We start from the raw sequence: 27,693 nt of genomic DNA on the forward strand, positions 1-27,693 counted from the left end.
GAGGTTGGACCCTCTTTCTGAGACGTTAACAATGAAGGAATAATTCAATTAGCAGAAACTGATACATTATTTTTATGCTTCATTTTTGTTTGCTAGCCCAAAAAACTGCTTTTCCTCTGTTCTATTTCATCTTTAACATTCTGATTTCCAATCACAAGCAATACATCTCACTTATTTGTTCAATCTATTTCAGATAGAGCTTGACAATAAAACTAATCCACTTCTTCTTCTGCATTAATGGTTGAACATAAACTTGGATAAAGATCATATTGAGGTTTTCCACAACATCCAATTGATTTTTATGGTACGTAGCCTTGTCATGTTCTATGAGATGAACAGTTACATAAATGTGAGGAATGAATTCATATTATTCAATCATTAACTGCATTGTAATCAAACATTCTTTGCTGTGTATTTCCTAGGAAAACAACATTCTTTGCTTTTCAGGCCTGGAGTAGGAAGCACTATGATATTCTGACTTAACGTGTCCAGAACATTTCAATTGTCTTGATGGCTAGGATGTCAGTTTGTAGTTAAGTTCATGCTTTGCTGTGTTGAGCTCTCATGTTCATGCTTATATTCCATGTTTTCCCTATAATTATTTCTTTACAGCTTCAGATTTCTCTTTTCTGCATGGCAACATCAGCAATCAATCATCCCAATGATCTTAATCTAGTCATGTCATAAACACTATAAGACTCTGAAAGATCTCCACTCATTTTAAAATGATAGAGGTATCTAATCCAAACTATGGTTTACCAGAGCATTTGACAGATTATCATCCAGCCTGTTTGAAGACCTCTAGCAAAGGAGACCACATTTTTGTGCCATCCTGTTCCATTGGTGACAACTTGTATGGTCAGAAGGTTCAGTTACAGCTAATATACTATTTTTAAAAAATCTTTCCTTTAGGTTTCATTATTTCATATAAGAAGTAATATGAATACCAGAAAGAGAGGATTAATATAAGTTTTATTCCATCTCCCATCTGCCTGCACAAACAGAATGAAACTTCCAAAAGTAGACGAGGGATGCTAAACCTGATTAGGCCTCTATAGGATTTCCCCCTCCCATCTATTACAACATGGATGTAATAATTGGAATGACATCACAAAAATACCTTGGAATGCAATCAGGATGACTGTTTTCCACATAGCTAGAGCCTTATTGCATCGTATGTTAATCTCTTCATCCATTTTACCATATTGGGTTGGATATTGTTCCTAGATATTTGAACTTTGATACATGTTTTATGCTTGTTCCTTCTATTACTATGTTTACAGTTTACTATGCTTTTTTTCCTTTCAATTGCTATTACTTCTGTGTTCTCTTTGCTAATTCTCATATTATTTGTCTGGCATTCTTGGTTCATCGCCATAAGACATTGTTGCAGTTTCTTAGCTGTACTTGCTATCAACGCCTGTTTGTCTGCAAAGAGTAGTTCGTTGATATTATTTCCATTTTGGGGTTTGTCGTCTTTGCTTATGCTGTCAATATAATGATAAACAATAATGGTGACAGTACAAATGCCTGTTTTATTCTGAACATTACTGTGAAGAGTTCTGATATTCTTTGGTTTGTTCTGACTATACTTCTGCAATCACCATAAGCTTTTGCATTCTATAATAACATGTTCACTTACTCCATGTTAGGTCAGTGTTTGCCATAATATTTTCCTACAAACTCTATTAAATGCTTTCTCTTGGTCTACAAATGTGAAAAAGAGATTCTTATTGTATTCCATATTCTTTTCTATTACTTGTTTAAGCACAACAATTTCATCGGTGCAGCTTTTACATGAAATACATAACATTAATTATTTCACTTTCATTTGAACTTTATATACGGAAATCTACCTATAGATTTAGTTAGCTTAGCATGCTCACTGCTACATAACAAGCACCAGTGCGTAAGCATAAGACATAGGATTTAGTATAGTAAATTCCTTTCTATAAGAAACATTATTTCTGAATGTATAATATGTTTCTGCAAGTAATATGATAAAATACATTCAGAATGGCCTCCTGATGCTTACAGAAGACCAACAAAACCAACAATTTTTCCAAAATAATACAATTCTGAGGTCTCATTATACCAAGCGGTGACAAGATCATCTAAAAATAAAAGTACCGCAACTTCTTTGGTGTCAGCATACTTTATGTCCATGTATACTTCTTTATGTGAAAGTAAATGCACAAAACAAAACTCTTATATTAGAATTAGTATTCAGGCCCTGTATTTAAAAAATGCATTTCACTGGTCACACAGGAATTGCACACTTAAAACTATATACTTTTCCTCAGGTATGAACAGAAACATTTAATCCACAACCATGCAGTCTGATATATACGTATTTTAATGCTGTGTCCATTTAATGCTCTTCAAATCAATTCCATCCTGTACCATCTCCCACAATGGACTGTAAAAAAAGAAGGAAAAATAATTTTCAGTTCCTCGGAACTATAAATTATATTTGTCATAAGACAAATAATTTTTTTCCAAACAGCTGCTGACAGATAAAGCAAGAGTATTTGTGATGGATCCAAAACACCGTTACCCGTTAGATCTGAATAGCACATAGCTACTATTTATGGTAGTATAATTCTAATGACAAAGCATACATACCAGCACTAGGTAACAGCTTTTTAAATTAGCTACATAGATCTGATAATTTCACAGCAGATACAAGTGAAGAACATAACAAATTATCTAATTCTATTCACAATCTTTATCTAAATTTAATTTTAAATGAATAAAATACTATTTTAATAAAAAATATTTACCTCATTTCTCTTAATCTTTTCACATGTTGTATACATTTATTTACAGTATAATCTACTTCTTCTTCTGTAGTAAAACGTCCAATTCCAAATCTGAAATAAAATAAAACAGAAATCAAGCACACAACATACACAAAGATGACAAGCAATTATCTTTTTATCAAAATAAACCTTACCTTATGGATGAATGAGCCAAATCCTCATCTGCTCCAATAGCACGTAATACATATGACGGTTCCAAAGATGCAGATGTACAAGCACTAACAATAAAATAATATACTTGTTTTAATGAAAAGCAAGAGTAGGCATGAAAACAGCAGGTTACAGTTTGGTATTCTCTGAATATACCTCCTTTCTAACTTTAATCAAAGTATTTGGATAACCTAGTTTTAATGAAATCCAGGTTTCTCTGAAAAGATTATTTATTTTGCAAAATCAATGAAGGAATGGAGAAGAAAAAAAGAAGGGGGAAAAAGCCAAATATAAGACAATATATCAAGAGGATTTACATGTGAACTGGATCATTGGAAATATCTTGTGAATTCATTGGCATGTTTAAATTATTAAAATAACTGAGAAGAAAAAAGATTAAGCAAAAAGAATTAACTGATGGCTTCCATTCGCAACAGTAAAACCTTATTGCTAGCTTCTCCACTTTAGTGCATATCCACAGATTTTAAAAAGGAACCGAAAATGTTAATAGCATTTTAAAAGTGAAATGAGTGGAAGCCAGTCAATGCCATTCACAATTAAGAAGATGATTCTGAATAGAATGAACACGGGTGCAACCTAGATTTTTAGTGCTATATGCCTCTTTTATTCTAATTTTCTTTCAAAATTCCAGTTTCGTTGGGAATTCCAAGCAGTCTTTTCTCTAGAAACAGATTGAGCTGAACCATGTGCCATTTTACATACAAAGTTATACCTTCCAGAAGAGAGTGCCACATCTTTCAGGGCCATCAGCAAGCTTTCTCCTTCCACATACGCAAATGATAAATTGATGCAGCCTGCGTTGTTAACAAAGCAAGGTCAGATTATTTAATAGTCTTAAAAACAACTTCCAGTTTTTAGAACTATTCTTCTTTACAGAAATCTTATTTTATCTGTCTTTCAAAGTGCCATTCAGCAGTTAATGAAAATTAATGCAGTTATATATTCAAGCAGTCTGTTATACTTTTAGAGCCCGTCCATTATGAAGATGGCAATGAAGGTGGCACAGAAAAAAGAAACAAGATTTTCCTTGACTATAAGAAGTTTCTCTGCTCCTTGTTTCTACACACTGGAGTTATTCTAGCCCCCTTTCAAAGTAATTTTTGGATATAAAACATAATTAAAATAATGTGCAATCCATAAGTCAGTGGACATTATAGACCAACAGCCAGTTAGTATTAAAGGAGATATCACTACAGAATTATGTTTCAATATCAAATATCCTACAAATTACCAGTTATTTAATTCTAATTTCAAATAATTAATACCTTAAATAGACAGCTATGATCTGATATTGAACCAATCTGTTTTAACTCTGATGTTACAATTTTATCTATCAATTTTCCCCCCACACACAAACATAGTGTCTTCACTGAAGTGAAGCTATAAGGAATGAGAATTGTATTACTTCACCGTAGTCTTTTGCGGTTAAGGATTGCATGGAACTACTATGCAGTTATGTTCAGTTCTAAAACAGTTACTTTGCTCTAGACATGTATTGTAAGTCAGATTTTAGAGGAATGATATAAAAATTCTTTTAAATATATGTGTAGTCAATAATTGAATAATGACAAAGGTCTACATTCTGCTAATTATACCTGGATATCGATGCATTGGATCTCCATTCATTACAACATCAGGAACTTCTGATATTATTTTTGTGATTAGCCTATCAGCTAATAAGCTAATTCGTTTATAGTCATACTAGAAAAGAAACAAACATTAATTAATTTATCACAATGGATTTGAGCTTTGACTAGTTTAGTCTAATTGCTTCATTAATCATTTATAGTTTTATTATTAAACAGGACTAGAAAGTAACATGCTGACATCATCAGTAACACACATTTTTTCATCAAAATTCATACACATATTAACGATGTAATATTACTTTAGTATACTCCTTGCTAAATGATCATAATTGGGACGGGAGTTTCCATCACTAAACAATTCCGCTGTAAAGCACGATGTCATGTCACTGCATCACATAATGACAGCCATTCTCAGTGACCTCAGTTCTATTGTTAAACAAGCATTATGGGTCATTATTTCTTTTTTTATTAAATGTATATACTGCCCAGAGTTGCTTGATAGTGAGATGGGCAGTATATGAAGTTAATCAATGAAACAATCAATTAAGTATTTCACATGACCATAAATTGTGACTTTCGGCTGGCTTCCGACAAGCAAAGGCAATGGAAAAGCTGACAAGACGTTGCAGGTCCCAGTCACAACAAGACATTCCTTAGGGTTAGGTGGTTCACAAGCAAGCCAGTGGATGGGTGAGTTCAACAAAGTGTGGATGGGCAGGTGGGTACTGTAGCCTGGCCCAATTGTGGCTGGGCAGGGATCTGCATGCTACAGAATGTGAGCAGGTGGGTGCTATGGCCCATCATAAACCCCACTGTGTGAGGGATAAGCAATGGAATGAAAGCAAGGGTTGCTCTGGGCAAGCACAAATTACCGACTACAAAATCCCCAGGATCTCATATTCCACAGTGGGAATCATTGAGAAAACATGATGGGAGTGGGAGCAAATTGCAACATTACCTGCCAGTTTCCCCATTGAATTTATGGAATGCTGCAATTGTTGTAAGGGCTAGTCAATTACCAAGCATTTGAATCGTGACCACAGGATTGCTGCGCCAGCCACAACTTCAAGGACAGGTTTGTAAGTACCACTCATTCAGCCACATCATAACTTTCAATGGTCGCTGAAGGAGTGGTTGTTAACTGAGAACTACCTGTACTCCTTTTGCTTCTGCATAATAAATACTACCGAAAGTGTAATGTTGATTTATTTAGAGTTGTTATGTAAGCAAAACAGAGACCCCTATAAAAAGAAAAAGAAGAAAAAAATCCAATAGAATTTGCCTCATTACTGGTGATCACAAAAACTGACAAACCTCTTTTCTTATCAGTACCAAGACTGACAATTGTAAGAAAAGGCCTGTGAACTAAAATGGGATGGCTCATAAGACACAGAATAGATACATTCAACAAATTAAGATAGTTCAACAAATAACTGCATTTTAGTTACTACTAAAACAAATTGCACTGTGTTGTTTTGAAAAAATGTTAAGAAATATAGATCAAAATAACTCAATATGTAAAGACATATTAAATCCAATTATAGAACATTACAACACAACATTGTAGACCTTCAATTTAAATAATTATGCTAAGAATATCTCAAAAGCAAGAACCGTCCTAGATATGCTGAGGATAGACTACACACGTATGTCTTCAACATATGACCAGAGTGGAACCTGCCCATTATGTCATGGTGGTCATAAAATGGATCAGTCACATGACTGGCCTATTTTTATAACTTTTTTTGCAGCAGTTATTAAGTGAATGTGGCAATCGTAAGTGTGAACCCATTGCTCGCTATGGATACAGTTTTGCCAAAACCAGAAGTAAGTGCCACGGGATGCTGCAAATAATTATAAATGTAACCATGTTGCTGAGTGCCCGAAGTGTGGTCACGTGATCATGGAAGGGGGGGGGCGAAACCGTTGGAATGTCAGATATGGGTCAGAAGTCCTTTTTTTCGGCTAGATTGTAACTTCAAATGGTTAACTAAATGACTAGTTGTAAGTCAAGGACCACCTATACAGAGAAACTGAATCACAATTTTTACCTCCATTTCTTGTTGTGCCAATTCACAAGCTGCCCCAAGGCCAACTACTAATGGAGTTGGCACAGTTCCAGAACGTAATCCTCGCTCTTGACCTCCTCCACTCTGTATAGGTTCCACTCTTACTCTTGGTCGCCGCCGGACATAAATTGCACCAACCCCTTAAAACACACAAATAATTTTGTTCAATTCAAGATATTTCAAGGGCTTACAAATACGCAAAATATAATTTTTAATCAGGATTCTTAGTTCTATTTAGCAATTCTAACTAGCAGACCTTTTTCTAAACATAGTGTCAGAAATCCAAAAGTCAAGTGTATTATTCATTGATCCATGCCAAATTAAAGGCTGAAATGCTAACAATTTGTGCATGATTGGAAAAAAAAGAAGAAAAAAGAAAAGGAAAAAAAAGAATGGAAAAACAAGGAAAAGATATATGGATAGGCAGGCTAATTTTTCTGAATTCCAGCTGTTACCTGATTTAGAAAGCTTCATTCTCTTAATACAGTCCTCGACGTAGGGCCACAATTGAGCCTAAAATTTCTGTTGCTAAATGAAATATTTGTTAAGTGAACTTTGCCCCATTTTATGACCTTTCCTGCCACAGTTGTTAAGTGAATCTCTACAGTTATTAAGTTAGTAACACAGTTGTTAACTGAATCTAGCTTCCCTAATGACTTTGCTTATCAGGTCACAAAGAGTGATTGCATGACCATGTGATGCTGCATCTGTCACATATATGAGTTAGTTGCCAAGCACTTGAATTGTGATCATGTGACCATGGGGATGCTGCATGGTTGTGAGAAAAACGATCATGTCATTTTTTTCAATGCTGTTGTAACTTTGAACTGTAACAGAAATATAATGCAAAAGGTCAGGCTATGCTTGCTGAAGAAATACTGTATTGCTTAGAAGAAATTCATTTACACTGAAATGCAAATTGGACTTCTAACAAGCCGACTTTATTGTATTAGCACTTCACACTGAATTTCATGGCTACAAGTCAGTGGGGGAAATTAACACCCAAAATTACAGAGGAGACAAAGAATCTTTAGCAATTTCAGTTTAATTACCTTGGGGACAGCTTATGTTTATAAAGTGGCAATAATTACGTTATTTAATCTTCTTGGTCTGTTTGCTTGAAGAGAGCATTAGCATTCAGTTACTGCTAAATACCGTTACTAAGGCCAAGAGCTGAATAAATAGTTCCTAGATTATACAGAATAATTGGATCAATGCTACCTTAAAATAAATAATGTTTCCACATAATTTTAAAATATTTACATACTTTTCCTGCATTTAAAAACTTAAGAATTACAACAAATAAAATCTTACAATTCGATTAAAATAATGCCTCAATAAGTGATTATTTCTTTCTTAAATACAGTGACTCACAAAATATTAATACCTTTGGGACCATATATTTTATGGCCACTTATGCTCATTAAATCAATTTTCATATCACTGACATCCAGAGGGATTTTTCCAACTGCCTGTGCAGCATCTGTATGAAAAAAAACTTTATTGGAACTGCAAATGTCACCTGTAATTAAAAAAAAACACAGTGTAATTATTTATGTCATCTTAAAATGAGTATTTTAAGTATAGAAAGTAATATTGATCTTCAAAGGTTAATTTTGGGGATTAATCAAAGCAACTGTTTTCTCCTCATATATAATTCCTTGATTCAGATTTATAGGAAATGTCTGTCTCTAATATAGGGAGGGAGGCAGCTCACTAACTAATTCACTTCCCTCTGTGCTGTGTTTAGCATCTGTCCTGGAAACTAATGAGAAGCTCTAAAAGAAAGGTTACTAGAAAAAAAGAAATATCCCCTGGTTGTTTCTAAGTTAACTTCTATCTATAGTTCATTAGTCTCAATCTCTTTCTTGTTTTATATAGAGAAGTCAGCCAATAGACAGTATGGCTACAGACGAATTTTACTTACTGGCAGAATTAATGACAGAAGCTGGAGGCAATAAACTGAGACACAGTTTAATGCTCACAGTTCTGGCCATTTCAGCATTCCCACAGACACATAATCATGATCTGGACCCTTGGCAACCAGCTTGCACTTACGCCCAGTTGCAGTGTCCTGGTATCATGTGATGGCCATTTGCAACCTTTCCCTGTCTATAGTAAATGGGGAATCCAGGTAGATCACAAGTTGTTGGGGTAAATGTCCCCCACCATGCCACTCACTCAACTCCTCTGCGCTTGCACTGTGCAAGCCACTTGCATACTACTATGCACCCTTCATAAGCCTCTGTGCCTTCTGCATATCTCATACATCCCCGAGCACCCACCAACCCTTGCTGCATCTTCTTTGCAGCTCCCCAATCCTCACTGCATCTCCCTTGCATCCTTAGGTGTCCTCCCCAAGGCTTGCCAAACTTCCCTTGCACCTTTGCACCCCCCCCCATCTCCTTTCCCACCCAGCAGCTGGCCAGCTACCTAAACTTGCTATTTCCTGCTTGCTTCCTCACTGATTTGGTTGTGAGAAGCCGGCCAAAAACTGCCTCAGCTAATGGCTATAGAAATCAGTAAACAATGATAACTGGGGCTTCAGGGATTGTTGTTGCTAACTGATGTGGTCATGCTTCATGACTGCATTACTTAAGAACAGCAATTCCAATCCCTATTGCTGTTATAAATCAATGACTACCTATACTGTGACTGTAAGTACTGTAATAAAATTGTGATTAGTTTTAACCAATTAAACCAGGTTAGCCTATATATGATGATTCCTCCAATGTTTTACACAGGCCATTATTTGGAGCACAGATCACAATTCATGTCTACGTACCAATATCACCAATTGGCTGTTTCACTCCTATTTCATTATTTACAGTCATTATCGACACTAGGCTCGTATCAGGTTCTATTGCATTTTTCAGTTCCTGGTGAAAATCATACAAGAGGGAAATAATTAGTTATCTACAAACCAGTTCATGTTCAAAACAAGTAAAATATAACGAGTCCAGCTCAGAACTGACCACTAAAATAGCTTATTCTAAGTTCATTCTATCAGTTCAAGTTTGACCTTGCCTTGCATAGTCTTGGGCAATCGAAGAAAAACATATTGTGTACATCTTCCTTATTTGAATTCTCAGACTAGAGATACAGACCTATTATTTTACATCATGCCATCATAATTCAGACCCCACGATACTACAAATCCACGAGAGAGAGGGAGTAACTGTAATGGTTACTATACTTGATGAATCCTAATACAAATGAAATTAGTCATACATTGCCTCTGAAAGGTCAAGTAATGTCTAAAATCAAGGAAAACAATTACACATTACCCAGCCCACATTACAATATTGTTTGACAGACCTTTAGTTTCCATGGATTCAACTAGTTAACAATTATTTTAGAAGTATAACATACACTACACAGAATTAAATTTAAAAAGATAAAAGATGGCTACAAATATCTGAACTAAAACATATTATCATATATAGCCCATCAAATTCTGGTTACTTGAACTCTTAAAGTTGAAAAAAATTTGCATAAAGATTTAGATTTTAGATTTTATTTTTAGATTTTATTTATTATTTATAGGCCGCCCTTTTCCCTGAGGGGACTCAGGGCGGCTTACAATTCATGGGAGGGGGTGTGCAAGACAAAACATAAGACAGTACGTGAATAAAAAATAAACAATAAACAATAAAACACAACTTTCATTCAACATTCGGGTGGGGCGGATTAAAATCTTTATCCCCAGGCCTGACGGGATAGCCAGATCTTAAGGGCTGTGCGGAAGGTCTGGACGGTGGTGAGGGTGCGAATCTCCACGGGGAGATCGTTCCAAAGGGTCGGAGCTACTACTGAAAAGGCTCTCCTCCGCGTAGTCGCCAGTCGGCACTTACTGGCGGATGGAATTCGGAGGAGGCCTAATCTGTGCGATCTAAAGGATCGCATAAAGGATCTGTGAACTTTGTCTTTCAGTAGGATAACTCTCTGAAAGCTGAACAAAATAGAGTGAAGACTAGTATGTAGGGAACAGTAGGCAAAATTTGAAAAGTGGATTAGATTGGAGGCTAGGAAAAAAAAATCCCCAATGTACCCTATGGGAGAGATATTTGTGCACTGGCTCAGAAGGTTGGTGATTGCTATTCTAAGCCCTCTTCCCTCCTAGTCATATGACCCAGAACAAAGCATATGTAGCCTTCCCCATACCTCCCAGGGTTCAAATACACAAATGCAGAGATAACACAACAGAAATATACATACATGCAGAATATTACTTTGTTACACAGATAACATGGCTACCTGATAAAAATATGGAAAGGAGTCAAGAAACTATTTTTTCAAGCTTTCCTTACTCTCTTTAAAATTATGACAACTTTGTAATTTCTATCTTAAATGGAAACCCAGGTCAAAATTCTTGCTGAGGTAAAAAAGCAGCAAGTTTTAACAAACAAGCAAATGAATGTTATTGGATGAACAGTTCCATTAAATTGAATACTGTATGGCCTTAGTATTCTTAGAATTGCATCTTAACAAATTAAACCATTACCATTTAATCAAATTATTTTAATGTGAAAACAATAAATTGCATTAATATACTTAGATCTACTGGAAATGGTTAACAGCCTGACCTTCTAACCGATAAACATTTTGTTTGTTTTTATTGAGGAAATTCTATGCAGAAAGCTATACTAAGGCTAATGAGGACAGCAAAAAATTGAAAAAACAGTGTTCTTCAGATATACAAATATTTGAAAGTAAATCACTTACCTTTATATCTATAAGGCCATTTTTCTTTACAGGCAAGTAAGTGACTCGAAAGCCCTCTGCTTCTAGGGCACGACAAGAATCTAGCACACATTTGTGTTCAGTTTGTGTTGTAATTATATGTTTCTTTCTGGATTTATAAAATCTTCCAACACCCTTTAAATTGATACAAGAAAAGAACAATTTTTTACAATCAAAAGTGATGACAAGACGTAGTTTTCATGAATATTAAATTAGAAATGTAAAATTCTCATTTTCCTTAAAACGTCAAGCAACTGTCACCAAAAGTTTGAAATTGCCTATTCAGAAATGTATCTTAATGATTTAGGTTATTTTCCAATGAAATATGCATGCTGCAGTTCTGCACTTATATGAAAGTAATTACACTGAGTATAATTTCAAGTTTAAAATTATAACATGATTTTGGCTTTAATTCAGACAAGTAGAATATTGGAGGAAAGCAAATGTTATCCCCATCTTCAATAAGGAGGATCACCAGGAAAATTACAGGCATTAACTTGATATCTATATTGGGCAAAGTTTTTGAACAGATAATGGGTCTATGAATACTTGGAGAGGCAAACTATGATTAAGCCCTCGCATAGGTTTGTCACAAATGAATCATGCCGCTTAACCTTGATTCTTTTTTAAGAGAGGTACGTACTAAGTAAATCAGGAGAATGCCACAGACATAGTAAACCTGAACCCTAACAAAGCTTTTGACATAGTGCCTTATGATACGTTGGGGTGTATTAACAAGCTCCCAGAATCCAGATGATAGAGAGTACTGTAATCATTCTGGGCATCACAGTTCAAAAAGGACAGTGGCAAATTGAACAAATTCATCAAGATGAATCTGGAAATGAAGCCATATATGGAATAGTTAAATGAATCACGGAATATTTCATCCACAGAAAAAACAACTTCCAGGCAAACTAAACACATCATGGAAAGAGCAGAAACAACAATTGTGGCAAAACCTGAGAGCCGGCAATTAGACTAGTTCTTTGGAATTTCTCCAGACAAGGAGAGGAGGGAAGATTGCCCACAGGTGCCCTGGACTCCTGCTCCTGTGACAAGATGCAGGAAAGAAGTTGCATCAGCTATTATGTTTACAGCCCCATCTGAGTCTTTTAGAAGACACCGAGTTTACTAACCTCAGTTTCTAATCACTTTCAGAAATTTCTTATTTAACTATCCTAAGGCATAATGTTTATCTGAGACTATGATTTCACAAATTGGACACTAGAGGGAACTAAAGATTCCAGCCTGAAAAGGGGAAAATAATGATAAATTGCCTTTGGTTTTTACAGGAATGTTTATACATTACAGGAATGTATAACATGACACAAAATGTTATAACAGTTCAAATACTAGAAGAGATTTTTGAATTAGTAGGTATAATGACAGCAACAGCAACAATTAAGTATGCTTCCATTCCAAAAGATGCTAATGAAGTTGTTGTTTAGAGAAAAATTGATTATTAAATTTATTAGTGACTGGAAACCCAGTATGGATTTTTTGCTAAAAAAAGAAAAAATAGTTCTTAGACTTTTATCCCCTCTTTTCTATATATACAGTCCTAGCCAGAGTACCCATCATTCCTCCTCTTATTCCTCACTTCCTGTGAGGTGAAGTGGACTGAGACAAAATACTTGGCCAAAAGTCACCCGGTTCCACCACAAAACCGCGCTCGATGAAACTGCGTAGCTGACGTCATCAACAGCGCAACAACAGCGCGGAGACAGAAGCACGCTGTAAACGCTAAACCTAAAATTAACGCCTAAACCTAAACCTAACCCCCCTACACCTAATCCTAAACCTAACCCTAAACCTAACCCTAACCCTTAACCTAACCCTAAACCTAATCCTAACCCTTAACCTAACCCTAAACCTAACCCTAACCCTTAACCTAACCCTAAACCTAACCCTTAACCTAACCCTAAACCTAATCCTAAACCTAACCCTTACCTTAAATTGAATCGGCTTGCTTTCAAAGCGCTATTTAAAGCGCCCTTCTTTCTCCGCGCTCGCTGTCGCCCTGTTGATGACATCAGCGACACGGTTTAATCGGGCGCGGCTTAGTCGAGCGCGGTTTTGTCGTGCCACGAAGTCACCCAACCAATTTTTCATATCTAAAGCAGGACTAGAACTCACAGTCTCCTTGTTTCTAGGCCTTAACCACAACACCAACCTGCTCATTTATGGATTTGATTTATGGGTTTGATCTTCAAAAAGATTAGATTATGAAAAGAAAGAACAATGATGTAACTTTAGAGAGAGAAAATATAAAGTAATGTACTTATGACTATTAAGATCAAAAGCTACAAATTCTCAGAGGCAATGGAATGTTGACTGATTGCTTTGGGGAAGGGAAAGAAAAAAGAATCAAATGAAGTGTCCTTAACATCACACCGGGCTATAATATTCTTTTGTGTCTCAAACTGCTCTATAATGCTAGCATATAAATAAATGCACAATTACAAGAAAATTTCAAAATATATTTTGTTTAAAGAATAGCATTCAGTAAATGTAAGTACACTGCATATGCAACATCTCAAATGGAATTTCTGAGATTTATTAAAGCTTCTATTTGTAGTCTAGAAAATGAATATGGGTATGTTACTAGTTGCTGTTGCTTTATTCAAATACATGTCTTCCTTAAAACTAAAGGGGGAAACAACAATTGTTTACCGGTAATTCTCATAGTACTGATAAATTATTATTATTATTATAACATTTTTAATTAATACTACAATATATTGGCTTTGCCAATTGCCTTGGGGCCCCAATGGAGGAACAGCGCAATGGAGGGGATTGACTGAGTAATAACATATCCCACCTCCCCCACACTCTACCACTGCCCTCCCCGAGTGTTTTTGGTTTTAGGGTTTGATTTTAACTTTTTATGTTTTAACTTAGATGTAACTGTAAGCTGCCCAGAGTTACGCTATGGTAAGATGAGTGGCCAATAAATTTATTTATAAACAAACACAAACACACATTTACCTTAATTGCTATATTGTTTGATTCTGTGGCGCCACTGGTAAAAATAATTTCTCTAGGATCTGCTCCTATTAATGATGCAACTTGCTGGAGGAAAAAAAAGGAATGCAAATGTAAATTAGAGCAGAATTTTTTTGGGGGGAAAATCTAACTTTTCAGAAAATCTGCTTAACAATACAGCAGAAACAAATGTATTTTTTAATTTTAAGAACAAAACAATATTCTCACCTGTCTGGCTTTTTCCATTGCAGTTTCACTTTCCCAACCATATGCATGAGTTCTAGAGTGTGGGTTGCCATAGTAATGCACAAGATACGGCAGCATGCTATCCAAAACCCTTGGGTCCTAAAATGTAAGATACATAGCAAGCCATTTTACTTTGTTTTTGTTCTTATTTCATTCCCATGAGTGTCCTGCATATATCCAGTTCTGTTAACAGAGATGCAATATATAAGCGCATGTAGATGCACATATAAAAGGTCAGTGTAGCAATCCTAATTCAAAAGGGAACATTTTTGAGACTACATGGGGCATGGGCATTGCACCTGTCAGTTTCTCCTTATATCAAATATGTTCTTTTCTAGGACTGTTTTATTTTTCTTCCATTCAATCATAAATTCTCAGAAATTGCCTGGACAAGTCCCTGCAGGTTTCCCCCCTCCCCCGCAAGGTTTTTCAAAAGTGGTTTGTCATTGTCTCCTTCCTATGACTGACCCAAGGTCCTCCAGCTGGCTTGGTGCCCATGCTAGACTAGAATTCATGGACTCCTGATTTCTAACTTGATGCCTTAATCATTACACCAAACTGATTCTCTCCTATGAGAAGGTAGATTATTTAAGAAGTTTCTGACACATGTAATATCAGTAGTCTATGTGCTCCAATTCATTTTTCCTTTTGAATTCAGATCATTACATATCTTTGATGTATAATATTGAGATAGCTTTAGGCACTTTTTAAAATAAAAGTTAACATAAACACTCAAGTACCCTTTATATATATTCTGATTAATCAGGTTTAATACAGTGTGGATGTTTAGATGAGTATAGGATTCAAACATTATGAACCAGAGTAGATCACTTGGAGAATAGCAGTGGACTTATATACCGCTTCATAGGCCTTTCAGGCCTCTCTAAGCGGTTTACAGAGAGTCAGCATATTGCCCCCAACAATCTGGGTCCTCATTTTACCCACCTCGGAAGGATGGAAGGCTGAGTCAACCCTGAGCCAGTGAGATTTGAACCGCTGACCTGCTGATCTAGCAGTAGCCTGCAGTGCTGCATTTAACCACTGCGCCACCTTGGCTCAAAATATCTGGAGACTTCCAGATATTTTGCCACAATTACCACAATTATCCTCACCACTCTGATTTTTGATAGTTCGTGTATAAAATATGGAAGCCACCAAATAGCCAGTGCAACATAATGGTAAAAATCCTCTACAAAAACTTTCAGATTCAAGGCCACTTATAGCTATGGAAACTGCTGATTTTGGGATGCCCAAATGCAAACTAACTCACAGAGTTGTCATTGTGTAAAAGAATAAAGGAAAATTCCAATGTAATCCCTTTTAAACTCATGGAGAAAAAGTATGCAAGAGAATATTGTCTATTCCTAAAGAACATTTGACTGCATTAGGGCAATCCCTAAACAAGTGTGCATACCATCCTGCAAATACAGTTTAGTTTTATTTTTTTCTTAGTAAAGAACAAAATCTTCCCAAACCAGAATTTAGTTGACATACCATAGGGGTAGTTGCTTGGACATCCATATATAGTGGCCGGAGTGAAGATTCATCAACATGATTTTTACCTAGCAAAAGACAACACAACAACTCTAAGAAACACACTTTGAAATGGGGGAGGGGGGAGGAAGGGGAACGACTCTGAACTCCAACTTCTTAAACTTCTCACTGTACGAGAACCTGCTTCCAAAATGCAAAAGAACTCTGCTTAAACGTCGCACCTTACGAATATGACACTCTTTTTTTTACTTACTCCTTGTACTTATTTTATTTTATTTTGTCAAGCATATATTAGATAACATATATAAATATAAACATGATTTTGAATACATGAAATGGATACGAATAAAAAGGAACATTAGGATAGGGATAGTAGGCAGGCACGTTGGCGCATGCACGCCCCTTTACAGACCTCTGAGGAATGGGGGTGATAGAAATGAAGGATACGCTTAGCCAACAGAAAAGAGGAAAAGGCCGCGCGCGTAGCAGGCAGATGTCATTAAACCTGAGAAAGAAGATGCCTGTATATTATTGCTACTTCAAACTCAGATCGGCTGAATCGCAGCCAGGTCAGCCCTTCAAAAGAAATGGGCAGTTACCTTGCTGATGCAGAGCCCCCGAAAACTTCCTTCCTTGGAAAACCACCCGCCCTTTCGAGACCCACAATGCCGTCGGCCGTAATATCAGCATCATCCCCTCTTCTTCTCGGTTCCCTACACGCTGAACACAACGCAGTTTGAAAGCTCAGCAGCGCCTGCAGTTAACCTTTCACCCTAGGGCTGAGGTTGCTTCCTGTTTCGTCATCAGACTGGGCCGGAAACAGATCGAACTGGGAGAGATCGTCGTTGGAGGAACTTCTCAGGGCTCGAGGTGAGAGACGGCCGCGACGATATCTGGGCCGAGAGTTTTATCTCAGGCGGCTCCACATCTGGAGCGCTTCCGGGTTGATTTTGTTTTTGCGCCAGTGTCTGAGGAGAGGCCTTTTAAATGTGTGTCTGTGTTTTACCAAGCTTCATTAAAAGCTAACCGTCCAGAAACGTTAGGAATCGGGAGGCATATAAATTTCATATTATTGTATACACAATAATGTGAAGTCACAGCTATCCGTGCCTTAGCTGTGTTGGCCTAAATACGCATCAAGTTCTTTAATTGGTTTGGGGTTAATGCTGTATGAATACAGTCTTGGTTATATCTTAGCGTGGTAGCCAATTGAACATTTGCATATAAAACATGGTTAAAGAAACCCTGATTTTCTATGTCTTGGTGGTAACCTGGTGGCCATTCCGATTTTGTCACTTATATATGTTTGGTCGTTGTGGTTTACTGTAGGTAACCCAATCACATTTAAATATGAGCCAGCAGTGTGCAGCAGCTCCCAAAAAAGCAAACACACTTCTAGGCGGCATAAACAGAGGGCTAGACTCAAGATCATGTGAAGTGTTAATACCACTTATAATTCCTTGATAAGGCCACACTTGGAATATGCATCCAGTTTTGGTCGCCACAATGTAAAAAAGATGCTGGGACTCTAGAAAGAGTGCAGAGAAGAGCAACAAAGATGATTAGGGGACTGGAGATTAAAACATAGGAAGAACGGTTGCAGGAACTGGGTATGTCTAGTTTAATAGAAAGAAGGACTAGGGGAGACATGATAGCAGTATATCTCAGGGGCTGCCATAAAAAAGCCGGAGTCAAACTATTCTCCAAGGCACCTGAGGGCAGGACAAAAAGCAATTGATGGAAACTAATCAAGGAGAAAAGCAACCTAGAATTAAAGAGAAATTTCCTGACAGTTAAAACAATCAGTGGAACAACTTGCCTCCAGAAGTTGTAAATGCTCCAACAAGATGTTTTTAAGAAGATAACTATTTGTCTGAAGTGGTGTAGGGTTTCTTGGCTAAGCAGGGGGTTGAAGACCTCCAAGGTCCCTTCCAACTCTGTTATTCTATTTATACTTTTAAGATATAGGAGTTCAGAAACTCACAGTGAAAGAATACGGAAAAAAGACAAGCTCATAATATTTTAAAATCTCATTTGCATAAACATGGTAGGCCATTGTAGTGCATCTAGCTTTCTTTCCCTAACAATAGTTCCCTATCCCTTTTAAAAGTAGAGCTTTAGAAGTTGATAATTTTTGTGAGAAAAGAAATTTGCTTGTTTATGGATTCGATATAAATTTATGAACAAATATGTTCATAATATGTACAAGTATTAATGCAATTATACGGTAGATTGCATCCATCTTTTAAATTGTTTAATACTGCATATCAGAATCACATCTGCAGATTTAAAATACATAGCTGAATGTTAGGGGACAGTGAATTAAAATAATTAATTCTTTGAATTAGTTTACTTGTATATGTATTCAAACAAATCTTTAAAAATTTGTTCATCTCTTTGTTTAGAAGCTGCTTAAAGTTTTTAATTTGTTTTTGCTAAATAGATCTCCTGGAAAGGGTCATTTATAGCATCAAGTTCAATCTGCAGAAATCCATATTAATGTGTCCTTGAAAGATTATCTTTAATCTTCCTTTTGAATACATATCCAGTGAAGCAGATATTACTTTTCTGGATAGTTGGTTTCACTGTTGAACTGTTTTTACTTTTAGGTAACTTCTGTTAATGGGAATAGGTCTTGATCTATTTTCCTTCAGTTGTTTTTTTCTCAAGACTAAACATATTCTGTTCCTTTAATCTTTCTAAATAGATCTTAATTTCTAAACCCCAAATCATTCTTTGAGTTTATAAACCCTTCCTAAAACAGGATTCCCAAAATTGAAAACTATTTTCTAGGTGAGGTCTAACCAAAACAGAACAAAATAAATTATTTTCTGTGATTTGAAAATTACACTTCTGTTATTGCAGTTTAAAATTGTAAATGCTTTTTTAAAAGCTACAAAACACTGCTTGTTCATATCCAGTTTGTGGTTAACTGGTATTTTGCAATCTTTTTCACAAGTATCATTGCCAATCCAGGTATCCCCTATCCTACACGTGTGCATTTGATTTTTCTTTTCTGAGTGAAGAACTTTGTGTAGTTTCTGTTACATTACATTCTGTTATTTTCAATCCCTCAAACTTATCAAGAAACTTGTGGGACTGTGGCTCTGGAGGAGGTCACGTGGGCAGCCTGGCATCAGGAGACAAACGTCACCCAGGTGGAATTGTAAATCCTGTTGGTTGACTGTCTGCGGGAGGCCTTGATGGTTCTGATCACTTTTTGGGACAGGAGAGCGCCTCTCAGGTGCTCCCGCTCAATCTCCACATGGCCAGTTGGAGCCACTGTGGATCTGGATGGACCAACTCCCCCTGAAGCAATCTCACCTCCCCCCGGGGACTCCTCCATGGTCTCCCTACCAACAGACTCAGCAGGTCCACGAACCAGACCCTCCTGGGCCAGTAGGGGGCCACTAGGATTACTTCGGCTTGCTCTCTGACTATCTTCTGGATGACCCCAGGAAGGAGAGGTGGGGGGGGAAAGTGTACAGCAGCCCCACCGGTCACTTGGAGCAAAGGGCATTGAACCCCTCCGTTCCCCAAGCTGGGAACAGATAGAAGAACCGCGGCAGTTGAGCCTTGGACGGAGTGGCAAACAGGTTCACCACCGGTCTCCCGAACCTCTGGCAGATCCTTTGGAAGAACTCCTTGGACAGACTCCACTCTCTGTTGTCCACAATCTCCCGGCTCAGCCAGTCCGCCTGATGGTTGTTGATGCCAGTGATGTGTTCTGCTCGGATGGAGTGCAGGTGTTTCTCCACCCAATATCCCAGCGACATTGCCTTGGTGTGCAATGCTCTGGATCATGTACCTCCTTGTCGATTGATGTGCGTCTTTGCTGCAACATTGTCTGTTAAGACAAGGAAGTGATGACCCTCTACTGAGGTTTAGAAACATCGTAGGGCCAGGTGGACTGCCCGGAGCTCCAGCCAATTTATGCTGTGTTGAAGGTTGTTCTTTGACCACTGGCCCTGTGCCAGCTGGGAGTCTAGAGTTGCCCCCCAACTGAACAGGCTGGCGTCCATTGTCAATATGATGCGTTCTTGTTCCCTAAATTCGCAGGCCTTGAGCAATGCCGGGGAAATCCACCACTTGAGAGACATCAGTACCTGTGATGTCATTTGTACCCTGAGCGTCGAGTTGATGGAATCGGCTTTCTGATATGGCAGCAGCCTCCATTGGAGTGTCCTGGCATGTAGTCATGCCCACGGGACCACTTCGATGCATGAGATGAACTTTCCCAGCAAGCTGGAAAGAAGGGCTACGGGAACACAACGATCCTTCCAGATCTGGTTAATTAACTTCAACAAACTGGACCTGTGATCCGGGGAAAGAAACACTTGACCCAACCGGGAATCAATCACTGCCTCCAGGTGTAGGATTTGGGTGGATGGGTTGAGAATACTCTTCTCTAAATTAATCGAGAACCCTAAGCCCTGGAGGGTGTTAATGACCTGCTGAAGGTCTGACCTAGTCTGAGCAGGAGACGCCCCCTGACGAGGATGTCATCCAGGGAGCAAAAAAGCCTGATGGGAATCTCCCTCAGATGGGTGGCCACTACCACTAACACCTTGGTAAAGGTCCTGGGGACCGAAGCCAACCCAAACGGTAGAGCCCTGTACTGGTAGTGAAGCCCTAAGTAGGAGTAGCGTAGAAAATGCCTATGCTCGGGGAAGATAGGGATGTGCAGATAGGCTTCCATGAGATCAATGGATGCCATGTAGTCCTCCTCCCAAATCCCTCCCAGGGTGGACTTGAGGAATGCCATCTTAAAGCGTCTATATACTAAGAATTGGTTTAGGAGCTTTAGGTCTAAAATGGCTCTCCATCCCCCGATGATTTTGACACTAGGAACAGGTTTGAATAAAACCCCTTGCCCGTCTTGTCCTCAGGGACTCTCTCTATGACCACAATGTCAAGCAGGTCTGGATGGCCTGCTGCATTAGCTGGCGCTTGTCAACGTTCTTGGCCGGGAGGAACACCCGGAAACAATTGGGGGAAGGGAAAGGAATTCCGGGTGGAGACCATGGGTCACAGTACTGAGGACCCAGGCATCCGTGGATATCTCCGCCCAGGCATCTGCGAACAGAGCTAGGTGGCCGCCAATGGGTGGGGTCACTGGTGACCTACTTGCCCCAGCGGACGGGGCGATGACCCCCTCCTTGAAAGAGCCATTTGCCCTGAGGCTGAAAGCGGGGTCTATCCCTATTGAATCCCCTGTCGGATGGCCTATCCGCCCTGCCCACTCTAGTGGGTGTTCTGTTCCTGTGGTCGCTGTGCTGACCTGCGATAAATGGGTATGGTCCTCTGCTCCGCCTTCTTGTTGATGTTGGAAGCGCCTTCTTCTTGTTCTTATCCTCCACCAGGATGGGATCAAGGGAAGTCCCGAGGAGGGAACCCACCGTGTAGGCCGCAGTCGCTAGCTGCCACTTCGCCTTGTTGTCCGCCTGCCAGCCACGAAGCCACAGGAAGCGATGCGACGCGACGGACAATGCCATAGCCTTGGAAGCAAACTTCATGGTGTTTAAGGTAGCATCAGCTGAGAACTGAGCGACCGCCACTAACTTGTTGATATCCTGGTGTAGGCGGATGTCCTCCGCTGGAATGCGTGCCTGAATCTGCTCCATCCAAAGGATGGCTGTATGGTTGCAAAACGAAGCAGAGACTGCCGCCTTAATGGCCCAAGCCGACGACTGGAAGGTCTTCCTGAGGATCATCTCCGCCTTCCTGTCCTCTGCCTTCAGGTTGTCTGCCACATCCTTGGGAACCAGCGATGCTGGGGCAGCCAAGGCCATCACCAGAGGATCCACATCTGCAATGCTTGGCAGAAATCTGGTTCGATGTTATAGAACCATCTGTCATTGCTGCCTGGGGTGGGGAAGGTCCCAGGTGTCTCCCACTGTCTCTTAACTACTTCCAGGAAAAGATTGGGAGCAGGAATTTCCTCCTTAATTGTTTTGGGCTCGGAATAGACCGTGCCCTGGAGCTTCCTTGCTGGCTTGCCTTTCTTGGCCACCTCGCCCCCCCCCCCCCAGCTAAGCAGTGGCACCTGCTTTGCGTAGGAGGGATCGGAACAAGGTAGGAGGGAACAATCCCGTGAAGGCGGGAGGTTCAGGCTCCAGTTCCTCCTCATCCTCAGAGAGATCTGGGTCATGCTGCGCCTTGTCCCCCAAGACAGCTCCCTCACTAGCCAAGGACGGGGACCCAGGGGGGCGGACTGGCTGGGAAGGGCCCCGTGGTAGAATGATGAAGAGCTGGGGACTGTGACCTCACCCTGAGAGGCAGAGCGAGGCACCTGGCGCTGCATGCCTGCAGCCACACCAGATGCAATGGCTCTTTCAATGAGGTTCTGAAGACCCACAGGCAGGTCCTCCATATCTAAGGAATCCCAGTTGGATGCCACTGGCACCTGGCTATGGCTGGGGATAGGTGCCAGGGTTGGCCTGGATGGATCTCTACCTCCCAGCTGTGTCTCTAGAGATAGAAACCCAGGCTGGTTGTCTACTTGGTCAAGATTCTCCATGGAAAGGGGAGGGGAATGGGCAACCCCCCACTGCATCCCCTTAGGGAATCAGGGGACCTGGGGGGAGAATCCTGACTAGAGGGGCCCCCCAGGGGTGACCTGGTCCTGGATCTGGAAGGGGAAGGGTTGATCCCACCCTACAGGGCCCGCGACCTCTCTGCCCTAGAAAAGGTCTTTAATATAGCCCTGTGCCTCCTATCCTCGTCCTTCTGGCAGGCATGGGAGGGGTGAGGGTCGGCTGAGGCCTTAAGCCTCCTAGAGGAGGCAGTGGGCCGCTGCCTGGAAGAAGTACCCTCCCCCAGGCACATAGGCAGAGAAGGGGCCCTATCCGTCATCTCACTCTACTTACGGCCACTCCTCGCGCTTCTGCCCGATTCATTCCTCACCTCCTCTTCAGTTTCAACAGCCGGTCTCTCTCCCCTTTGAATTTGCCGCGTTTGCACCCTCGGAGGCTTTCGCGGCTTCCGGGGGAGTGCTGTCGCTGCACGCCTTCCCAGCCACTTCCGCGGCTTTCCCTGGCGCTGAGGGCTTTGCGCTCTTCTCCACGCTCCCTCTGTTCACTGGTGCTTCTCTCGGGCTTGAGAGGCTGTCGGGCTGGAAACCAGAGCCATTCGCCTCTTCCGGTGTCAATCACGAGGTCTCCAGGCTCCACGTGGTCGCCGGCTAAAATGGCCGCCGGAGCAGCGACCCTGCCACAGGAGCCTCCCAAACTCGAAAAAAAATCAAGCCCCAGGCAGCTGGAAAACAACAGCCACCAATGGGGAACTTACAAGAGGAAGAGGTAAGGTCCCTGGAAGGCAGGAAAGCTGCGCTGTTTGAGGAGGTTTCAGTAATGGATTTTTCTATCAGGAGTCACTCTTTTTTCAGTCTCTATGTTGGCCAGACTGGATTGAAACTGGAGTCAGAAGAGAGGAGCCCAGAGGCGTGGCTTCAGATTCAACCCAGTCTCGAGGCCAATTGGCTGTGACAATACCATTACTGGACCATCCTGTAAACTCACTCTGGAAAATCCGTGTGATTCTGTTTCTCGCCAGCTCCTAACAGTCTGCATTGTGGATCAGGAAGACCTTCACAACCTTCACCCAGCCCAGGGTACAGATATATAATTGGATATTATCAACATATTTTTACTTTATTCCATGCCAGCAATTAACCTCTTCTAGAACTTCATATACATATTAAACAATAGGAGGAGAATGTTGAACCCCACAGCATTCCATAATGAACAGCCAATCTCTCCCCATTTACCACTACTACCAATTGGAACCGGCACTCAGGGGAGAAGAAAATTACTGAAGGGATTTTTCTTATTCCCAATCTTCACTGATAGTGAAGAAGGTACCATACTCAATGGATCAAAGACGGCTAAAAACCCAGAATAACTGGGATATGTGTGTTTGCATATTATTCTGGTTTATCCCCATATTATCCTTTCAAGGTAGACAGGTAATCAGGAAACAGGAGTCACTAAGGGTCTATGGAGAGTCCATGAAAGTGAGTTAATTTGAGTTTGTTTCTCATACTTATCAGGACTGAGATTTATTTATTTATTTTGGTTACCTGTTCCACATTCTCTTGATATTCCATCTTAACACTGGTTTAGCCTGCTTTAATGGGATGGGACAAATTCATGGAGAAACATAAATAGCCTATACTTTTTAATTTTGATGGCTGCTTATTACTGTGTTGTTTTTGAGTCAGTATTAAGTCAGTATTAAGGAAGGTTAAGGTTTATTCAATTTGTATGCCGCCCTATTCTCGAGAGACTCAGGGAGGCTAACAATCTGGGGGGAGGGGTACAAAATAAAAGTAAAAAGACAATTTAAAAAAACAGCAACATTCACACCTCGGATGGGGCTGGAAGATTCAACAGCCCCAGGCCTGCCGGAAAAACCAGGTCTTAACCAGGTATTAACTGCTGATGATTACTTGAACAAGTACCTGCAGTTTTCTTCCGCAAGATTTTGGAAATAGTTTTCCATTAACTCTTTGCTAGGGCTGAGAGAATGATTGTCCCAATGTCACCCAGCTGCCTTTGTACCCAAGGTCTGACAAGAACTCTTCTAGTTTCTAGCTTGATGCTTTTACTACTACACCAAAATGGCTCTCTACTTTAGATTGAGATATTTTATCACAATTACCAGCTGCTAGAGAGAGGGAAAGAGAGAGAGAGAGGGATGGATATGAATGATTAATTTGTTCTAGCATTATTAAGCTTCCTGCATCTCATTGTTTACTGGGAAAAACAGAACATTAGAATTGATCCAATTTAACAAGTTTTTATGTTCTTTAAATCTCCTCTGAATTTAACTTGATTCTAGAGACTTCATGCAATTTTGGCATGAATATGAATGTGATTTGCAGTCACTATCCTTATTGCTTTTATACTATTTTTTAATCATATGAGATTCTTTGAGGTTCACAGTAAAAACAGATTCTAACCCTGTTTAGCTTTTTCAAATTGGCCAAGGTTGACAGAGGACGACCCTCTACACTAGTCCTCCAAGTTATTATTTCAGAAGTGTTTTTTTTCTCCAATAATCGCTTGCAACCTTAATGCTTTACAATCCTAAATCAAAATAATCTTTTTTGGAAAGAATTCATAGAGTAGCTATGCATTTGTTATTATCTCTAATGTCAATAGAGAAGCCAAAATGGCTTTATCTAAAATATATTGTCTTGAAAATCATGGTGAACAAGTTAAGGATAAACTGATAATTCAGTAAAGGATTAGCACGCTGAAAATGTGTAATTATTGACATTCCTACACTTCCAAAGGTTAACTTCCAAATTCTATTAATCATGATTGGGACAGATACCTAATTTTTATATCTATCTTGGCACATATTTGTGTACTATTTTTATAAATGAGAGATTTGAAGGAAAAGAATAGCTGTTTTTTTTAATGTTTCTAGGCAACCATTTACAACCTTTTATTAGAAATTGTGGCTTATGCACAATGATTTGTTTGCGAAGGTCTGGTGGATATAGCCATGCATATTTGCGTATTTTTACCAGATATATGAGGCTTAAATTATAAAGATCTAGCTAAAATTCTCATTAAATAGATCACTGATAAGTTTAAAATGCTTCCAATATTTTCAGTAATACAAATAAATACTGCTTCCAATTGGAAATGGGATGTTCTTGATGTTTAGAAGCAATACATATTACAAGTGTGCTCAATTTTCTTTCTAGATGCCTGTGACAGTGGGATCATATGGCCAGTCCCAGCCGAGTTGTTTTGACAGAGTAAAAATGGGCTTCATGATGGGCTTTGCTGTTGGCATGGCAGCAGGTGCACTCTTTGGCACTTTTTCTTGTGTCAGGTATGTTGGAGACCAAATTCCATAGTTTTATGCAGTGTAATTATAACAGTAAATCTTCTTATGGCAAGCAAAGCTACCAGCTTAGTACAATATGTATATTAATAGTATATTAATAACTAAATATCTTAAATTTGATGTTAAGATTTATAGAATATATGGATATAATTTTTAAGACTTGCCAAATACTCCTAAATACAGATCTCATTATGTTTATGAAGTACTGAATATAATGACTAAAGGAAATCATGAAAAGCATAATTCACAAAGTTTGGATGCAGGTTGTCCTTGAAACCACGTTTTGATCAGAGGAAACATGTCCGCATCCAGTAGGCAACTTTGGTGCTCTTTATCCTGACAATTTCTAATCTTCCACTTAATGATTTTCATTTACTTCTTTTGAAAAATAACTTTCTGTTAAACATTGTGTTTTTTAGGATTGGCATGAGAGGACGAGAACTGATGGGTGGCGTTGGCAAAACCATGATGCAGAGTGGTGGAACGTTTGGGACATTTATGGCTATTGGCATGGGAATCCGCTGTTAACTTGAATTTCTTTTATTCTTTTTTACCATGAAGACTAATGCCCGTTAGTCCAGATCCTGCTATGTAAAATAATAAAACTTTGTATCAGGAATAAGATAAAAGTATCTCAGCCTTTCTTGCTGTATTGATTTGCTATTATTTCTCTTAGTAATCATTTCTACAATAAACCCCGGATGTGAGCATAAGTGGCATAGTTATATAGTATAGAAGTACATGTCACAACAATTTCCTTTTTTGGTTGGGTTAGGCTCGAGTTAATATTGACATAGATTTTCAGCCTGTGTTTGTATGCAAGTCCAAAGTACATGGTTAGCAATTTAAATACCATAGCTTCCTAACAGATGTCAGAAGTACACACATAAGATGTTTGGTATATCATTAACAATGGTTTACTTAACACAATTTTCTGGATATGCATGACACTGAACTAATTTCATGTCATATTTATAAAACTTGCAAGACTAAACATTGCTGACTGGCTAGCTTGAAATTTAATACAAGATGCGAATGCAGTGATTCAGCAGGTGGCACCATAGATTGCTGAAGAAGCTGCAATAATTTAGATTTTAGATTTTATTTAACTTATAAATTTGGAAGTTAACTATTAACTTTTTTTCAATGTAAAAAAAGAAACATCAGTACAAAAATATTTTTATAGCTTGACCTGCAACTACTGTTTAAATCAAAAGTTGAGTTGCTTGCCTACAGTTTTTAATTCCCTTTATTATTGCAGATAGTAACTACAGTAATATTGCTCCATGTCCATACAGTGTATGATAGTTGGCAAGATAATATAGCTAGCTGTGTCAAATAGCAGCAGGTATAAAATCATTTCAAATATGCAACTGTCTCCTTTACATGTGCCAAATCTTGATCTTCATACTCAGGTTATAAACCTATAACAGGATATTAAAAGCAATACCATAATACTATGGAAAAACTTTTAAGCAGCAAATATGAGGCAAATTCCACTTTTTCAGGAATTATTCCTGCTACGTGGAAAAGAAGCCATGATTTTAAATCCTTTTTTGGTGGCACCTATCTTCAAAGCCAATGGAGATTGCAAAGCACAAGGCTTGCTAGTGGTCCTGTCAACAGCTGCAGCTTCTAATTCCCAGGGCTGTATGTCAGTGCTCTAAGATTTCTTTCACAGTATCTTTATAGCACTTGTATGATCAACCT

At 39.1% G+C, this 27,693-nt stretch overlaps 2 protein-coding genes across 3 annotated transcripts; one reads left to right on the forward strand and one right to left on the reverse strand.

The window, feature by feature from the left end:
• Positions 1 to 1,328: 1,328 nt before the first annotated feature.
• On the reverse strand, positions 1,329 to 16,892 carry NFS1 (NFS1 cysteine desulfurase). The gene is made up of 13 exons (XM_032217807.1): positions 16,719 to 16,892; positions 16,120 to 16,187; positions 14,608 to 14,724; positions 14,383 to 14,466; positions 11,377 to 11,529; positions 9,437 to 9,530; positions 8,039 to 8,173; positions 6,634 to 6,791; positions 4,589 to 4,694; positions 3,706 to 3,787; positions 2,957 to 3,040; positions 2,784 to 2,873; positions 1,329 to 2,419 (listed from the first exon to the last, which is right to left on the reverse strand). The coding sequence occupies exons 1-13, from the start codon at positions 16,810 to 16,812 to the stop codon at positions 2,356 to 2,358; spliced, it is 1,329 nt and encodes a 442-aa protein (XP_032073698.1). The 5' UTR covers positions 16,813 to 16,892; the 3' UTR covers positions 1,329 to 2,355.
• A 14-nt stretch (positions 16,893 to 16,906) lies between these two features.
• ROMO1 (reactive oxygen species modulator 1) lies at positions 16,907 to 26,626 on the forward strand. 2 transcript variants are annotated; one of them, XM_032217809.1, is made up of 3 exons: positions 16,907 to 16,989; positions 25,838 to 25,968; positions 26,403 to 26,626. In XM_032217809.1, the coding sequence occupies exons 2-3, from the start codon at positions 25,838 to 25,840 to the stop codon at positions 26,509 to 26,511; spliced, it is 240 nt and encodes a 79-aa protein (XP_032073700.1). In that variant the 5' UTR covers positions 16,907 to 16,989; the 3' UTR covers positions 26,512 to 26,626. The 2 variants fall into 2 exon arrangements, with proteins under 2 accessions (XP_032073700.1, XP_032073699.1); XM_032217808.1 differs by lacking the exon at positions 16,907 to 16,989 and adding an exon at positions 23,269 to 23,420.
• The last annotated feature ends 1,067 nt before the right edge of the window (positions 26,627 to 27,693 follow it).

The sequence above is a fragment of the Thamnophis elegans genome, chromosome 5 (assembly GCF_009769535.1).
Source record: "Thamnophis elegans isolate rThaEle1 chromosome 5, rThaEle1.pri, whole genome shotgun sequence".
NCBI classification, from domain to species: Eukaryota; Metazoa; Chordata; class Lepidosauria; order Squamata; family Colubridae; genus Thamnophis; species Thamnophis elegans.

Excerpts from the sequence above, each read along its gene's own strand:
- NFS1 (XM_032217807.1), bottom strand. The coding sequence starts at position 16,812 with ATGATGCTGATATTACGGCCGACGGCATTGTGGGTCTCGAAAGGGCGG. Across the intron at positions 9,531-11,376 it reads ATGGCCTTATAGATATAAAG|GAACTGAAAAATGCAATAGA; the intron begins GTAAGTGATTTA and ends GATTTTCACCAG. Across the intron at positions 6,792-8,038 it reads TAAAATATATGGTCCCAAAG|GGGTTGGTGCAATTTATGTC; the intron begins GTATTAATATTT and ends GTGTGTTTTAAG.
- ROMO1 (XM_032217808.1), top strand. The coding sequence starts at position 23,397 with ATGGGGAACTTACAAGAGGAAGAG. Across the intron at positions 23,421-25,837 it reads GGAACTTACAAGAGGAAGAG|ATGCCTGTGACAGTGGGATC; the intron begins GTAAGGTCCCTG and ends TTTTCTTTCTAG. Across the intron at positions 25,969-26,402 it reads GGCACTTTTTCTTGTGTCAG|GATTGGCATGAGAGGACGAG; the intron begins GTATGTTGGAGA and ends TGTGTTTTTTAG.